The sequence below is a fragment of the Thalassophryne amazonica genome, chromosome 13 (assembly GCF_902500255.1).
Source record: "Thalassophryne amazonica chromosome 13, fThaAma1.1, whole genome shotgun sequence".
Classification (NCBI taxonomy): domain Eukaryota; kingdom Metazoa; phylum Chordata; class Actinopteri; order Batrachoidiformes; family Batrachoididae; genus Thalassophryne; species Thalassophryne amazonica.
Window position 1 is genome coordinate 42166977 of NC_047115.1, and position 18374 is coordinate 42185350.

Here is an 18374-nt window from a genome sequence, read left to right on the forward strand (position 1 = left end):
TCCATATGAACAGAACCGGTGACAAAGGGCAGCCCTGGCGGAGGCCAACGTGCACTGGAAACAGGTTTGACTTACTACCAGCAATGCGAACCAAGCTCCTGCTGCGGTCGTACAGGGACCGGATAGCCCTTAGCAAAGGACCCCGGACCCCATACTCCCGGAGCACTCCCCACAGGGTGCGCCGAGGGACACGGTCGAATGCCTTCTCCAGATCCACAAAACACATGTGGACTGGTTGGGCAAACTCACATGAACCCTCGAGCACCCGATGGAGCGTGTAGAGCTGGTCCAGTGTGCCGCGACCAGGACGAAAACCACACTGCTCCTCCTGAATCCGAGGTTTGACCATCGGTCGAATTCTCCTCTCCAGTACTCTGGAATAGACCTTACCGGGGAGGCCGAGGAGTGTGATCCCCCTATAGTTGGAACACACCCTCCGGTCCCCCTTCTTAAACAGAGGGACCACCACCCCGGTCTGCCAATCCAGACGCATTGTCCCCGATCGCCACGCGATGTTGCAGAGGCGTGTCAGCCAAGACAGCCCCACAACATCCAGAGACTTAAGGTACTCAGGACGGATTTCATCCACCCCAGGAGCCTTGCCACCGAGGAGCTTTCTAACCACCTTGGTGACTTCGGCCTGGGTAATGGATGAGTCCGCCTCCGAGTCCCCAGTCTCTGCTTCCTCTTCGGAAGACGTGACGATGGGATTGAGGAGATCCTCGAAGTACTCCTTCCACCGCCCGACAAAATCCCCAGTCAGGGTCAACAGCTCCCCACCCGCACCGTAAACAGTGCTGGTGGAGAGCTGCTTCCGCCTCCTGAGGCGTCGGACGGTTTGCCAGAATCTCTTCGAGGCCGACCGATAGTCCTCCTCCATAGCCTCCCCGAACTCCTCCCAGACCCGAGTTTTTGCCTCTGCGACCGCACGGGCTGCGGCACGCTTGGCCTGCCGGTACCTGTCTGCCTCTGGGGTCCCACCTACCAACAAAGATAAGTAGGACTCCTTCTTCAGCTTGATGGCATCCCTTACTTCCGGTGTCCACCACCGGGTTCGGGGATTGCCGCCGCGACAGGCACCAGAGACCTTGCGACCACAGCTACGAGCAGCCGCATCGACAATGGAGGTGGAGAACATGGTCCACTCGGACTCCATGTCTCCAACCTCCCCCGGGATCTGGGAGAAGCTCTCCCGGAGGTGGGAGTTGAAGACCTCGCTGACAGAGGGTTCCGCCAGTCGTTCCCAGCAGACCCTCACGACACGTTTGGGCCTGCCAGGTCTTACCGGCTTCCTACCCTCCCAGCGGATCCAACTCACCACCAGGTGGTGATCAGTCGACAGCTCTACCCCTCTCTTCACTCGAGTGTCCGAGACACGTGGCCGAACGTCAGATGATACGACTACAAAGTCGATCATCGACCTCCGGCTCAGGGTGTCCTGGTGCCACGTGCACTTATGGACACCCTTGTGCTTGAACATGGTGTTCGTGATGGACAAACTGTGACTAGCACAGAAGTCCAACAACTGAACACCACTCGGGTTCAGATCAGGGAGGCCTTGCTTCCCGATCACCCCCCTCCAGGTCTCACTGTCGCCGCCCACGTGGGTGTTGAAATCCCCCAGGAGAACAATGGAGTCCCCAGTCGGAGCGCTATCTAGTACCCCTCCCAGGGACTCCAGGAAGGTCGGGTACTCTGCACTGTTGCTTGGCCCGTAGGCCGAGACAACGGTGAGAGACCTGTCCCCGACCCGAAGGCGTAAGGACGCGACCCTCTCGTTCACCGGAGTGAACTCCAACACTTGGCGACTGAGCTGGGGAGCATTAAGCAATGCGACCCCAGCTCTCCGCCTCTCCCCGTGGGCGACGCCAGAAAAATGAAGTGTCCAGCCCCTCTCCAGGAGTTGGGTACCAGAGCCCAAGCTGTGCGTGGAGGTGAGCCCGACTATCTCTAGTCGGCATCTCTCAACCTCCCGCACAAGCTCAGGCTCCTTCCCCCCTAGCGAGGTCACATTCCACGTCCCAACAGCCAGGGGCTGTGAGCATGGACCGGGCCGCCGGGCCACCCGCCCTCGACCGCCACCCAATCCTCTCTGCACCCGATCCCCATGGCCCCCTCTGCAGGTGGTGAACCCACAGGAGGGCGGGCCCACGTCACTCTTTCGGGCTGAGCCCGGCTGGGCCCCATGGGCTAAGGCCCAACCACCAGGTGCTCGCGCACGAGCCCCAACCCCAGGCCTGGCTCCAGGGTGGGACCCCGGCTCCGCCATACCAGGCGACGTCACGGTCCTTGATCTTTTACTGGTCATGGAGGTTCTGAACTGCCCTTAGTCTGACCCGTCACCTAGGACCTGTTTGCCTTGGGAGACCCTACAGGGAGCACAAAGCCCCCGGCAACATAGCTCCTAGGATCATCCGGGTACGCAAATTCCCCCACCACGATAAGGTGGCAGCTAGAGGGGGAGTAAGTATCCGGTTTAAGGCAATCGGTTTCCTCAAATGGTTTGAGTTCAACCAACTCATAGAGTTTTACAGTGAAGAGCAGCAGAGAAATACAACATTTCATGTCTGTGTTAAATGTCATACCCCCTCCGAGAGGCGCCCATATGGCTCTGCGTATGGCTCGGACCCATTCCTCCATGTCGTTTGGAGAATTAGCCATCAGCAGGAAAGATTCGTGGCTTACACCAGTTCGATCTTTTTCTCCACTCCCTCCTGAAAACAGAACCTCATTACTTTATGTGAGAGACATCAAAAGAACAAAACATCATTCTGACTTTTCAAACCCAACACCAGAACACATCATTTTTAGCACATGGCAGCACTTGGTATCAGCTCCATCCAACAGAACTCTCACTGTGTTTGGGCCAGCACCCCTGTACAGTACAAAGAGACAGTCATGCGGTTTGGCCTCTCCTACTGGATGCTCACAGCTTGATGCCACCCTGTTTGTCATTTCATTTTAGCTTTGATTGCTGTGAAATTCAACCTCTTCATGTGACTTTTATATGCCTGCTTTTGAGTATTTGGAAGCATTATCAAACACACAAAAACTAACAATTACAAAATATTTTTACATTCATTCTCAGTGAAGTTGTGCTTTTAAGGAACAGTCCAAAAGATGGTAGCTTTTTGTCAGAGTACATGCCCTCGTTACTGAGTCCTGCTTTAATGTGCACATACTATTTTGTGCCAGATGACCCAGAAAAACAGTGCTCCCTGTGGACACCAGCAGCTGTATTTCACCTCTCAGTTAGTTTTATTTTTTCTAAGTCAGTCTACAAATGCTTTAAGTGGGTACTGCAGAAGGTTTCCAGTTTGAGACCGCCCGTGCCCATTCTCCTCATACATCTGGGGTTGTGTCAGGATGGGCATCCGGTGTAAATCTTGTGCCAAATCAATAAGCAGATCTATATCTGATCCACTGTTGCAAAAAGGAAGAAGCTAAAAGAAATTTCTCACCCATAAACGTTTCTTTCACTGGCTTATTATGACATTGGACACCATTTCAATTCAAGGACCACTACAGAGTTTCTGCTGTCAATCAGGGGTGCCGCCATGGATTGTGGGACCATGAAAACAAATCTTACTAGGCCACCCCCCATATTATTTTGTCAGTATTATAATTGTATTAGGGGCCTCTCTTGGCCCCTGTCAGTCATGGGCCCCTAGAATCCTTCTCCTTATTCTCCCCTTTTCGGCACCCCTGCTGTAAATAGAGTATATTTCTTAAAGCTGGTTGTAAACTCTCAATCTCTTTTACGCAACAGAATCAAATAATGATTGTGAATAGTCAGTTTCTAAAAGTTGAACCATATCAATCCAAAACATGGTAGCATTATCGTAACGACTGCAATACATATAAAACTGGCACCTTTAAGAATCAATAATGGACTTTCCTGGTCCGGACTGAGGTTCTGCAAAACCACTTTTCAGGGGCAGTTCCTGTGGTGGAGACACAAAGGTGTCAGGCCCCAAAATGGTCTGCACGTTCCTGCTGTGGAATCATGCCTAGCGCCTACAAATTAATTTAAATTCCAACATAGGGGAACTACCAGTTGTCCTTAGTCAACCGCCCATTTAACTGTTGTTTATCACTTATCCTCAACCTAACTCTGGAGATTCCACTAGGAGAACTAGTGATTAGAGTTTATCATGTGACAAATACAGATAGTTGTCAACTTAAAGGAAAAGTCAGCATAAAGTGTTAATTGTGATGGGCCTTTCAGAACCCGTGGTACAGAGTGGCTGGACACAAATGCAGAGCTCAGACTCAGATGGGATTTGGCAAAAGGGTTTTACTGGCACACAAAGCAGGGTCTGGTACACGGAAAGGCAGTTCAAAATCAGCAACAGTGTCAGAAACATTAGGCTAGGGCGTGGTCCAATAAACAGGCAGGCAGTCCAAAAACACAGCTAGAAAACAGGTAGAGAAAACGTACGATACAAGGCTATGAAGCAATGGCATAAAGCACAACGATCTGGCGAATAACTAGTGCAACCCGTGAAGCCTGGTGATGAGCTACAGATTAGGAACAGGTGTCTGGAAAGCACCAGAATAAGGGTGTGGCCCAACAGTGTGCCCTGCCCACCACCAAGAGAGACAGACAAGAGAGATAGGGACAGACAACAGCAAAGCAGGAAAAACCCAGCAAGAGAAATCACATACAACAACCTAACTCAACAGAGCAAACATAATGCAGCAAAGTCCAAACCCTGACAGGGCCACAGCGATCAGCCAGAACAGCTCCAATGCAACATTGATTCCACAAGTCTCTAGAAGTGTACTGGAGGGATGGAACTTTTCCAAAAGGCAGCCACTCATTTGGAGTTTTGATGATGGTGGTGGTGGAAAGTGCCTTCAACCACGCTGGTGCAAAATCTCCCAGAGGTATTCAGTTGAGTTGGGTTCTGATGACTGCAAAGGTCATAGCATACAATTCATAAAATATTCACACTAAAACCATTCTGCAAGCCCTTATGCCCTGTAGATGCTGTAGATGGGGGCATTGTCATTGTGAAAGAGACGATTTCCATCAGGACAGAACATTTTTATTATATGATAAAGGTAATCAGCCAGAACAACTCTGTCTTGATTTGCAGTGACCCTTACCTCAAAGGGGACAAACAGACCCAAACCATGGCAGTAAAAAAAAAAAAAAAAAACTCCCTGCAGACAAACAGAGCTACTGGGTACACTCACTGTGACGGTAGTGATCAAGTATTCAGGTTTAATTTGTCACCCATCTGGAGATACATTCTGCTGATGCAATGTGTTCCAGTTATTACTCTGCAGCTCTGCAGTGGCTTCTACTGCTGACATTAATGCAGCTTGTAATCGAAGGAAACGTCTGTGCTTATGTGTATCCATATATCTGCATTGTGTAGCACTGAGGATTTACTGCCACGGCCAACTGCCTCCTCAAAGCAGAGACAGCAGAAGAGAGACAAGTGATTGACTAAATGCAATGTGCAATTATCAAAGCTGTTTCTATGCAGTGGTTCCATGACAGGGATGCTTGTATTTATGTCATCCCATATAATGTCAAGCCCGAGTGCATGCGCCAGTGTTGTATGTCACTGCATTCATGACACCATGGGTCCACCCAGGCAGACAATAGTTCCCCAACTCTCAAAAGTAACTGTTCATTGGCTACAGCCAGGGGAATCCTGGCTGTCTCCTTGGCCTTCTCTAGCCACTGGGGTCCCCAACACTAAGAAACATGCCACATGGCCAAAATATCCTAGGTGATGTTCCATTAGGGAAGCTCTTGTCTGAGCTTCCCTAAGTAACTGCACTCTAAGAAATAAAACGTTAAATTTAATTGATAAAGTTAAGGAAACTTTTTCACATAACATTGTCAATTAAGTGCAAAACAGTATTGTAGTTGAAATGAATTAAATCAAATGAAACATTATTACTTAAATCCTGAAAATTAACAGTTGCAAGTATATTGAAAATAATAGTATTAATTATATTTAAAACCCCTGTGTCTCAGTTCTTTGAGTGTGCTCGTTAGACACCAAGTCAAACAGTGGTCAGTGGCCCTCAAGGATCCTCTGAAGAGACCTAGTACCAAAGACAAAAAGCTTTCACCTTTGGTCATTGGATAGCATCCAGTTCTCACAACCATAATTTTCAAGAATCATAGTTGAACAAAAAGTAAAATAATGTATATATTTGCCTGTACTCATTGACATGCAATTTAAATGGGCCATATTATATACATTTTTAAGAAGCTAACATAGGCCACAAACAGCAGATATTAGTTTCTACGTATATCCAAAAATACTTTGCAGGGACTGAGGTGATGCATCATATTGGACTGTTGTAATGCTCTATTTTCTGGTTTACCGCAGTCCAGCATCAGGGGTCTTCAAATGGTTCAAAATGCTGCTGCCAGACCTCTGACACGAAGCAGAAAGTTCGACCACATTACACCCATTTTGGCATCCCTTCACTGGCGTCCTGTCCCACTGAGATCAGATTTTAAGGTTCTGCTACTAACCTATAAAATTATTCATGGACTTCTCTTTGAGATCGGATTTTAAAATGTTATTATTGGACTACAAAATTTTTCACGGTCTGGCACCCCCCTACCTGCATGGCCTGGTTGAGCGCTATGTCCCGGCGCGGGCCCTGCATTCACAGGGTGCAGGCCTACTGTGCATCTGTCGGGTCAATAAAAAGTCAGCGGGTTACAAAGCCTTTTCCCACTGCACCCCAGCTCTGTGGAATGATTATGAGTTTTAAGATGTTCATAGAAACATTTGCGCTTTTTTGAAAAGTGTGGAGAAAATGCGGAAGTAGCATTTTGCGCATGTGCGCAAACAATCGTGCAACGGTAACTGGATGTAATCTGGTGTACTCCGCAAAATTCAATTTCACTCTTATGTAAGCACATATAAAAAGAGTAGATAATACAAATTTTGCCTCCTATTTTAAAAGAATTGGGCCCAATTTCCTCAATTTTGAAATTGGAAAGAAACTGGGGCCAACAATCTGCAATTTCCTTAAACACTCGAGTTGTCAACTGCCAACTCACCTGGAACAATTTCAAAAAGATGACGACCAGGCTCATCCTGATTGGCAGGCAGTTCATTGACCTGACTGCCATGGAGAGGAATACAGCCCTGTGGGAGGAAGGAGAAGAGTGTACTGGGATAGTCAGAAAGTGCTTAATCATTTTCACAGTTCAAACACTTAAGACAAAAGGAAAAGATGAGCATGTAGATAAAGAAAGAGAAAGGCATTGAGGACCATCCCACATGGTGGTGGAGTGGATCAGCGTTTTGACCACCTGAGGGTTGAGGAGCTTCAGAAAGCTCCCATAGACATGTGAACAGAGAGGAGGAGGACAGAATGAACCAGATTAAAGGTCTGAATTGTAATATGTAGCATGTGTTACTTTAAAGAGCCTTCAGCCATTTACTGGGCTCTGGGCACCTGTCCAAGCCAGAGAGCAACGATGAAGGAAGATGACTCAGGGAGACGTCTCTCTCTACTCATTTATCCCTCATATGCTTCCTGACATACTGACTTTGATGAACCTTTCAGCAGATTGAGGTCAAGACTCAATTATTACAGTAAATGACCACAGTATGACCACAGGGCAACTAACATTATCAGTGAGCACGTCAGGGCAATAACGTGACTAGTTACCCTACAGAGTGAAAGTATAATAGAGGACTATTTCTCTGTGAAATATCATATCATAATTTTCATTTTCTCTCAGATGCCAGCCAAATCAAGCACAGGGGTTCTGGAATTGCTCAGATGAGATCAAATTGACCAAAGGTTAATCATTTGAGTCAAGATCATTGGGCTCAAATGTCAAAATTAAACTTTTTTTTTGTTAATCAGAGTCAAGCCTGGGAGCATGTGCTAGTATGTGCTTCGCTGCATCCATGACACCACAGAATCGCTTTGGTCCTGGATGGCAACCACCCAGGCAAACAACTGGTTGTAGTTTTTTATGCACTAAATATGGCACACATATGTATAGGTGGGTTCTGGACAGACCTGACCCAAAGTCATGTCTGTCTGTATGTTGGTCTACTTCTCTCAGGTACTTTTGCTGATTTGTATCAAACTTGGTATGTTAATCCATCCATCCATTTTGTGAACCCGCTCTTTCCATTTAAAGGACGTCTCACATTTTTTTAATGTCCCAGTTAGTAAGACAACATAAAAGTACTCATGATTGTAAGTGTCTCCGCACATATGTGCTAATAATAAGTGATTGCGGATGTATTTTATTCCTCTCACTTAGAGCGTTAGCAAGCGTGTTTCTGGAAAACGTTTCACTTTGCATTTTTCAGTGTGTAACATCTTTATTAGCAAAACAGAAACATCCCAATGACTGACAGACAGAGGGAAATGAGCCTGCTCCCTCCAAAATGGAAGCTTCTGAGCTGCCGTTTGAAAGTGATGGCTCAGATTTACAGAAAGGAGATGGCACGCTTCACCCTGAAACTCTTAGTGTCAGATTTTGGAACCCAAAGTGTGGTGACACGCTATTTGTGTGGATGCTGGTTTACTGAAGCTGTGGACATGGACATGGGGACATCTGACACTGTTTTTAATAGACTGCCTGGACACAGAGATGGATTTGTTATACTAGAAAAAGTCAGAATACTGGTACATTATTTCCAGTGATGCCGGTAACGCGTTACTAATCTGACCACTTTTTTTTAGTAACGAGTAATCTAATGCGTTAATCTTTCCAAATCAGTAATCAGATTAAAGTTACTTCTCCATGTCACTGTGCGTTACTATTATTTATCATTGTGGTTCGATAGCAGCATTAAACTCGGTCCGTGGGCAGGAGGTCGGGGTTCGACTGAACTACCCACTTTAAGCGAGCTGTGAGCTTTTCATCCGTGTTTTTTTGCAGCTGCTCGACTCGTCTCACCTCTTAAAGCGCGGTGATCAGCACACCTGCACTGAGCTTTACAAAGACTTTTTTATACTTTTTTCCCTCCTTTATTTAGAATTGTGAGCTGAGCCACTCTGTATCTGGTCGTTAAAAACAGCTGATCCTCCGCGACGTGTCAACAACTAACACTATTTTCCACTCAAATGCACCTAAACACTCTTTCTGAGGACCACATGATGTGAAAATGCAATAAAACTTTCTTACCTGTAAATCTGGTCATGTTTTCTGCATAAATAAATATTATCCATTCTTTGTGCTCAAACGCCAAAGCAGGGGCGAATCCAGATGGAATGGGGGTGTGGGGCAAGGATGTGCCCCCCCTCACAACACCCCTAGATTAAAGGTCCAGTTTTGAAGCCGTTTTTTACTACAACTACTAATATTGCTTAAAATAATAATAATTTCGACAAAATGTTTAGAGAGAATTTAAATGTTAGAAAAATGTTAGAATTTAATAGTTACATTTATAAAAAATGTAGGTTAGAAATTGCAAGTTTTACTGTTACAGTGCTGTCAAACGTTAAATATGAGGTCAAGAAAGAGGTCTTTATTTTACTTTTTATAAAACAAGTATTTATTTTCATTGAAGTCAAGAAAGGGTGACTATAAAGTGAGTTTTGGCAAAACAGGTATCATTGTCATGTTGAGGTGGCAGAGGGTTGTCGACAGCTGGGAAAAGTAACTAAAAAAGTAATTAGTAATCTAACTTAGTTACTTTTACAATTGAGTAATCAGTAAAGTAACTAAGTTACTTTTTCAAGGAGTAATCAGTAATCAGTAATTGGATTACTTTTTCAAAGTAACTGTGGCAACACTGATTATTTCTAAGAATTAATGGACATTATTTAACGTGCCACGGTCATGAGAGAGGCGAAGCTGGAGCCGGCTTCGCACACACATGCGTGCACTTCTTTGTTCGTGTGGAGTTCACTTAAAAATGAGTCATCATAACACGACATCACACTTATGTAAACTTTGGAATTAATCTGTGCCTCAGTTCTTAACGTTAGCAGCTACATTCCATTGAAGTGCACACTGAGATGCTTTTAGTAGTGATGTCACTTGTTGGAAACACCTGAGTACTTTGTTTTCAGAAGTCTCCATAGGTGTTTGCTGCAAATGCCATATATTTTGAAACCGGTCGCGGAAGTGCACAAAGTAATCCAGGTGGATCATTAGATGGCCACTAACAGCCTAAATCTAAACTGTTATGATTTTGGTGCGACATGTCCTTTAAGGGTCAAGGGAGGGCTGGAGTATCTATCCCAGCGGTCTCTGGACAAGAAGCAGAGTATACCCTAGATAGACTGCCAGTTGGTATGTAAATTATCCTGAAATTGCCCTTAAAAATGTATTTGAGTAAAGGTCCAGGAATTTGATTTTCAACACAATCGGGACCAAATGTGACATACACTGCCCTGACAAGATCAACCACAGGCCAATCATTTAGGTGATGGTCAAGATAATTAGGGCCAAATGTCAGACTGCCATAGCCTTTGCTGTCTTCATGCCCAAGGGTACTATTACCTAGTATTTTACAGAGGTGGGACAAAGTCACTGTCAGTCATTCTCAAGTCATCAATCTGCAAGTCCCAAGTCAAGTCTCAAGTTAGCTTGCAAACAATTGGTGGTCATTATGACTTGAGACTTGACCTGGGACTTGCTAATTCATGACTTGAGAGTGACTTGATGATGACTTTGTCCCACCTCTGGTATTTTAAACCCAGGAAAAGTTTTTTTTGTCTAATTTGAAAGAATCACTAGCTTCAGAGGATTAGCTGGTCCACAGCTGACATAAAATTGCAGTGATACCATTTTACATGTGATGAGTTAAACCTTTTTTTGTTTTCATCCTAATGTGTCACCTGGGCTTTGGTTTCATCCTGGTCCTTGTAGAAGTACAGCGCTTCAGTCCTCAGGACGAACCAGCGCAGTTGCCAGTTCTTCATGATGCTCCGTTGTCTTTTCAGCCAGCCTGCCTTCAGAGCTTTCTCTTGATCCAGAGGGGAACACGGCCTGGACACCCGGGACAACTCCCCCAACACCATACTCTTGGAGCGTGCTGAGGTCGACACAGGTGGATCCCCCAGGAAATAACAACAACAACAATAAAACAGAGGCAAAGTGAGGGGAAGGCTGTACGCAGGACAGATAAAGGAGCACACAGTTACAAAAATTACTATTCATGGGCATCTTCTTTCAGTGTTGAACATGTTGAACCATCCTGGTTCTCAAGACCAGGCACCTAAGTGGCTCTACTCAACTCTTTGCTACTCTTCTATTTTACTCTTCCTTTTTAGCTATTTAGATATACCTTAGTATACTAGCATAGTTTCACCTTAGAAATGGAATATAATATATAAGATATACCAACTGAATTTTGAATAGTGCGGAGTCTGCTCTCTCTCTCTCTCTCTCTCTCTCTCTCTCCTCTCTCTCTCTCTCTCTCTCTCTCTCTCTCTCTCTCTCTCTCTCTCTCGCATATAAAACCTTATTCTTTTAACCCTTAAAGACCTAATGATGCTCTCCTGCCTCCTGGTCTACTTTTCATCATACATATATTCATAGATCATGTGTTTACCCAGTGTTTGAGACAAATATGTGTCTCACATTAAAAAAAAGCTCAGGTTGTTCTGAACATTTTGATATGCAACACACCGGCATCATACTCAAAGAAAGTACCTTAAAAGGGGAATTATTTATGGCATGGTAAAATCCAGAACATATCCTGAGGGCTCTAAGGGTTAATCCATCACCACTGGGCATAAGGATAAAAAAAGTCCACACATTCCACTTCAAAATGAGCTCCCATGTAACATTTTAACCATGGCATAACTATCATAAAACCAGCACAAAAGGGTGACAGGAAGGCATGAGGTGGAGTCTACCCAGACTTAATTTAACACTAAATTAAGATGTTGTTGCCAAAGTGATTATTGGAGTTGGGGCAAGCGCTGGCATTTTGCTAATGTTTAAGATGTAGCAAGTGGAGCAGTGTGACATCAGATGAAATCAGTATTCCATTGCAGGGATCCTGTCATCTGGATTAACCATTCGAGTCAATGGTTGTGTGGAGCAGAAGTGGTCACCCAGTAGCAAATATTTCACTGAGAGGAGATTCACTATTCATCAAGTTGTGCATTAATTGCTACAAATACTGGTGGCAACCATACATTAGGACATGCATGCAAATGCTAATGAAGAAAAACAGCATGAGAGGAGTCATTCCTGTGGACTCGTAGAGAGAGTGTGAGAGAGATAAACAGGAGAAGAGAGAGAAATCAATGCATCTCTTTTTTTCTCTGTTAATTGCAGGTCGGTTTCTGCTGAGGACAGCATGGAATGTAGCTGTGAGGGTCTACAATGAAATCTCTATTTCACCTTCTCCTTCTCCTTATCAGCATCTCCTGAGCTCATTCTTTAAAATTCCTCCTATTTCTGAATGTCTTTTATTTGCAGAGTCACGATTACAGTGAAGGCTGCAGAGACCACGAGGATCAGTTAGGATCAAAACTCGAAGCCAACGGCTGAAGTGGACAAAGAGGCTGGAAATCTCTGTTGCCCCAAAGTGTAGTGATTCTTTATTGTAGTACTCTGTGACATCTGTCCATCGACACTGCTGCAGTACCTTTATTAAAAACCCACATGGTCCATTATGCTATGCACAACCATTTACTGGATTGGTTATTCCAGAAGACTGGATCCCGTGAATGGAATATTGATTTCATTTAACGTCACACTGCCCCAGATGCTAAGTATTAAAGATTAGCAAAATGGTAGAGCTTCTCCCTTTTTTTTGAGGATGTCACGTATCATCTATTTGATTTAACTGTATGTTGGGTGCAGAGTCACCTTATTGCAAAGCAGCAAGTGCACAGACAGTGTAGGTTTTCCTTGCAACCGATCACCTCAGCAGGTGGTTTTACTGATCAGATCCTCTCTTCAACTTAAAGTTCTCATCATCTGTGAAATCAGGAGTAAAGGTGCCTTGACACTTGCATGAATTTGATCCCCGCAGTGGCACGTAATTTAGAGTGCCAGTGAGTTTACGTGACAGTTTACGATGAGTAAACTCATCGTAAACTGTCTGTGAACTGTGCGCGGCTATGAGCCAGTGTGCAATAAAGATTTTGAAATGTTCAAAATATTTGGCATGCATAAATTTCGTGCCACTTGCATGAATTAGCCATGAACACTGCGCAACCTATTCGCAAACACTGCATGTAACTGCATGCACAGTTTACAATGAGTTTACTCATTGGCACGCAAGATTCCGTGCCAGTGTCAAAGTCCGTATCATCTAACAACAAATTGTGGGCAGTGCGCAGCCAAATTTCATGCATGTGTGAAGGTGCCTTAAGGAAAACCTGCACCAACTTGTCCCCTCATGCCACACTATTGCCCACCTCTCCCTTACTGAGCACAAAAAAGCTGCAGCTCTCATGGATGATCTGTTTTAGGATTTACTGATACATCTTTTGAATCAGCATAGCAGCAAAGAATAAGATCAAATTAGGCTTTCATATAGACAAACAATACCTTTCTTAAGGCCCCTTCACACATAGTGAGAAGTTTGGATGGAGTTTGGACAAATACGGCAAAACAGCGCGAAACACTTCGAATTTGCGCACCACAAAACATCGCGTCAACGGGCAGGCATGCACGACGCCGGTGTGACTGTGTCTGTTGAGCAGAAAGAGCATCTCACACTGCTGCAGCTGCTCGCATTGTGTTCCATGAGATGAGCTGCACCACATCGTGCTGCTGATTTGGAGGAAAATGAAATAAAACCAGCTGTATAATTAGAGAATATCACTGGGTTGATAGAAATAATATAAAGGGGGACGCAATACAGAACCCTGTGGTTAAACAATCCTGGTAAAAAAAAAAAAAAACACCACCTACAAGATTTGAACCCACACCACCTGATCACCAGACAGCAACTCTACCACTACACCACAATCACTGTTTTTTACAAGTTATAGGAGCTCTAAGTAACAAGCAGACAAATGTATTTTCTAAAAAAAAGAAGAAAAGTACTGTGATAACTGACCCAACAGTGTTTGTCAGCAAGCGGTGTTAGATGTTTGTGCGTGTTACTTGGAATTTGGCCAACACCTGTTGCGAGAGGGTATGATGGGTTTGCACAGTGCACACTCTGTCATTCAGCCGCTGGTGTGCGCAAATTGTTGCAGCAACAGGTGTATGAGGCGTTTGAGGCAGGGACAATTTCACACAGTTTGCATACAATTTCCACACGATTTCTGCGTCATGCACACTAAGTGCGCACTTCATCCAAACTTCACACTATGGTAGTGATGGTAGTTTATAGTTTATTTTGATACACCGGCAATTTGTGCGTTTTGTGTATTAAATCTTATTTCATTTTGATGTACTTTTATGCATCTTGGAATACTGAGTAAAAAAAGATTTGCATGTCAAATTTCTTGTTTAAGTATCTTTCATTAAATGAAGATCCTACAAAAGCTGAAGGTCTTAGTTGTTTTTCCTCCTATTTTGTTACTGGGTCACAGAGACCAACATTATTTATCACATTGTTTATTGATGAAAATCAAGCCCATATTTTAAGTTGCGTATGCTTATATGTAGGATAAATGACGATGCTTGAAGCCTTCCTCCTGGATTTGACTTTCAACAATGACAAAACCGCAGTTATGAAGAAAAATACTTAATAATAAGTTAATTCACTTATGGGAAAATCACTTACTTATTCACTTTGTTCCCAGCAGTGTATCAGCCTATTGTAAACACCCGTGTGAGTCTGCTTTTGTACAAAATAACTCAGAACTTGCGCAGATTTTGTTCTGAGGCAAAAAGCTTCCTGATACCTTTATCCTGAATAGCAGAGATATAGAGGAACATAATAAAACAAGTTTCACTGAAATCCATAGGGGGCGCACCGAGATATGGCTAAATGAAAATCACCAAATATCATGTTCTTAACATAAAGAGTGCCACCTATGCAAAAGCACCCTATCTAAGCCACCGCCATTTATGCAAATTTGGAAAGAACTTGTCCCAGTGTATCCAAATATGCATAAATGAGCAAGGCTTATTCAGGGCACAGGCCCTGTGAGGGTCCAAAATGTAGCCCAAAATGCCAAAAGTTGTGACTTGAAGCACCACCTATAGGCGGCACCCTCAGTTAGCCTTGAAAAATATAACGCTAAATGGGAGAATTCCATCCATACATTCATATACCATAAGATCAATGAGGCTTACTGAGGGCTCACAAAGATATTCAAAGGTCAAAATCCACATTTTGATTATGTCACTGTCTTGGCCCCTTTAACCCCTACCCTAAAAAGGGCCGTAATTTTCCTCCCAAAGGGATTTTTGGATACAAAAAATGTAATTTTTGTCCGTTTGGACAATACATCTTCCCCTACAAAAAACTTCAGTGGCCTACTGAAACATGATATATCACCACCCATTTGAAAGTTACAGATTTTGGCAGTTAATAAAATCAATCAATCAATCAATCAATCAATCAATCAATCAATCAATTTTTTTTATATAGCGCCAAATCACAACAAACAGTTGCCCCAAGGCGCTTTATATTGTAAGGCAAGGCCATACAATAATTATGTAAAACCCCAACGGTCAAAACGACCCCCTGTGAGCAAGCACTTGGCTACAGTAGGAAGGAAAAACTCCCTTTTAACAGGAAGAAACCTCCAGCAGAACCAGGCTCAGGGAGGGGCAGTCTTCTGCTGGGACTGGTTGGGGCTGAGGGAGAGAACCAGGAAAAAGACATGCTGTGGAGGGGAGCAGAGATCGATCACTAATGATTAAATGCAGAGTGGTGCATACAGAGCAAAAAGAGAAAGAAACAGTGCATCATGGGAACCCCCCAGCAGTCTACGTCTATAGCAGCATAACTAAAGGATGGTTCAGGGTCACCTGATCCAGCCCTAACTATAAGCTTTAGCAAAAAGGAAAGTTTTAAGCCTAATCTTAAAAGTAGAGAGGGTGTCTGTCTCCCTGATCTGAATTGGGAGCTGGTTCCACAGGAGAGGAGCCTGAAAGCTGAAGGCTCTGCCTCCCATTCTACTCTTACAAACCCTAGGAACTACAAGTAAGCCTGCAGTCTGAGAGCGAAGCGCTCTATTGGGGTGATATGGTACTACGAGGTCCCTAAGATAAGATGGGACCTGATTATTCAAAACCTTATAAGTAAGAAGAAGAATTTTAAATTCTATTCTAGAATTAACAGGAAGCCAATGAAGAGAGGCCAATATGGGTGAGATATGCTCTCTCCTTCTAGTCCCCGTCAGTACTCTAGCTGCAGCATTTTGAATTAACTGAAGGCTTTTTAGGGAACTTTTAGGACAACCTGATAATAATGAATTACAATAGTCCAGCCTAGAGGAAATAAATGCATGAATTAGTTTTTCAGCATCACTCTGAGACAAGACCTTTCTGATTTTAGAGATAAAAATCAAAAAGCAGTCCTACATATTTGTTTAATATGCGCTTTGAATGACATATCCTGATCAAAAATGACTCCAAGATTTCTCACAGTATTACTAGAGATCAGGGCAATGCCATCCAGAGTAAGGATCTGGTTAGACACCATGTTTCTAAGATTTGTGGGGCCAAGTACAATAACTTCAGTTTTATCTGAGTTTAAAAGCAGGAAATTAGAGGTCATCCATGTCTTTATGTCTGTAAGACAATCCTGCAGTTTAGCTAATTGGTGTGTGTCCTCTGGCTTCATGGATAGATAAAGCTGGGTATCATCTGCGTAACAATGAAAATTTAAGCAACACCGTCTAATAATACTGCCTAAGGGAAGCATGTATAAAGTGAATAAAATTGGTCCTAGCACAGAACCTTGTGGAACTCCATAATTAACTTTAGTCTGTGAAGAAGATTCCCCATTTACATGAACAAATTGTAATCTATTAGACAAATATGATTCAAACCACCGCAGCGCAGTGCCTTTAATACCTATGGCATGCTCTAATCTCTGTAATAAAATTTTATGGTCAACTGTATCAAAAGCAGCACTGAGGTCTAACAGAACAAGCACAGAGATGAGTCCACTGTCCGAGACTTTTCATACCAGCTATCTAGATTTTGAAATGGTGGCAATTATATATATATATATATATATATATATATATATATATATATATATATATATATATATATATATATATATTAATATGTGTAGGATTTAATGTCATTTAGTGGTGAGGTTGCAGACTGCGTTTCCCTTCATAGTTTTGTTTCTTTGGCAATGGAGAGTCATTCTTCCTTGGCTTCTTTAGTGATCACTATGTGATCCAAAAAATAATGAGGGTTCTCAAACTTGTTACTGTGCACTAGTAAGCTGACAGTGCATAGGGGAGTAACCATTGCTCTTCTTTATTCTTCAGTCTTCCGGCTGTGCTGCAAGATGCGAAAGGTTGGCTAAGTATGTCACTTTTGGGAACATGGCGCTGCAACATGACAGCCTCCATGGGGGAGGGGGGGGGGGCACTCCTGTGTAGATATGAAAGGTTCATTCTGAACTGATGAATATCATTTTGTTGTTGCATTCAGGGTCGGACTGGGAACAAATTTCGGCCCTGGCATTTTTCCTCTGGACCAGCCCACTAATGGCCCGACGAATCCACCCCCAAACACGCACACCCACCCGTCCATACGGAACCCCCAATGAACAAATACTATACACCTAAACACCATGAACACACACCTAAACACACACTTTCACTGTCATTTCACCTTGATCATAGTACAAAACGCGGACCCGGCGCCACGAGGGGGCGTCCTGATAACATTAAAGGCAATTACATATTTTGACGAAATTACAAGTTTAAATGACTATATATATATATATATATATATATATATATATATATATATATATATATAGGAAATAATTTAACAATGACTGCAGTGTGATATACATATATCACACTGCAGTCATTGTTAAATTATTTCCTTTTGCATTTATAATAAACACTTGTATTTATTTAGTGTTTGTTTTTCTGGTTGAAATAAGATATAAATAATCTACCAGACTTCAAAAAATATACAAGTTTCCATGTTATTTTATTTGTCTAAAAATAAATGTCTGAGGTTCCTTATGTTAAACAAGAAATTATCTAATCTGAAATAACAGGTGGTTTTAATACAGATGAAAGGTTTCTAAAGAATCATTTATTGATTTATTTAGCTATTTTAATTACAAGTGTTCTAAACTTTTTTTTAACAGTAATCAAAAATTTTGAGGTAACAACAACAACAAAACATTTCCAATGATTTTTCTTCAGAAAACTGCTCTATAAATGAGCAGTCCTGTCACAGATCAGTGGTTTCTGCACCAATCGGATTGGTCCAATCCATTTTGTAGAGATCAGTGGTTTCTGCCACGATTCTTCCGTGTTTTGGCTCGATGCGTCGT

General features: G+C 43.3%; 1 protein-coding gene across 2 annotated transcripts in view; it reads right to left on the reverse strand.

Annotated features, from left to right (window-relative positions):
• Positions 1–18374, reverse strand: part of arhgap22 (Rho GTPase activating protein 22) — a 33213-nt gene that overhangs the window by 7463 nt on the left and 7376 nt on the right. For both annotated transcript variants that reach the window (XM_034185181.1, XM_034185180.1), the window contains exons 2-4: positions 10804–11000; positions 7046–7133; positions 2586–2714 (exon numbers count right to left, since the gene is read on the reverse strand). In XM_034185181.1, the coding sequence (XP_034041072.1) occupies positions 2586–2714; positions 7046–7133; positions 10804–11000 (414 nt within the window). The remainder of the gene's footprint in view (positions 1–2585; positions 2715–7045; positions 7134–10803; positions 11001–18374) is intronic.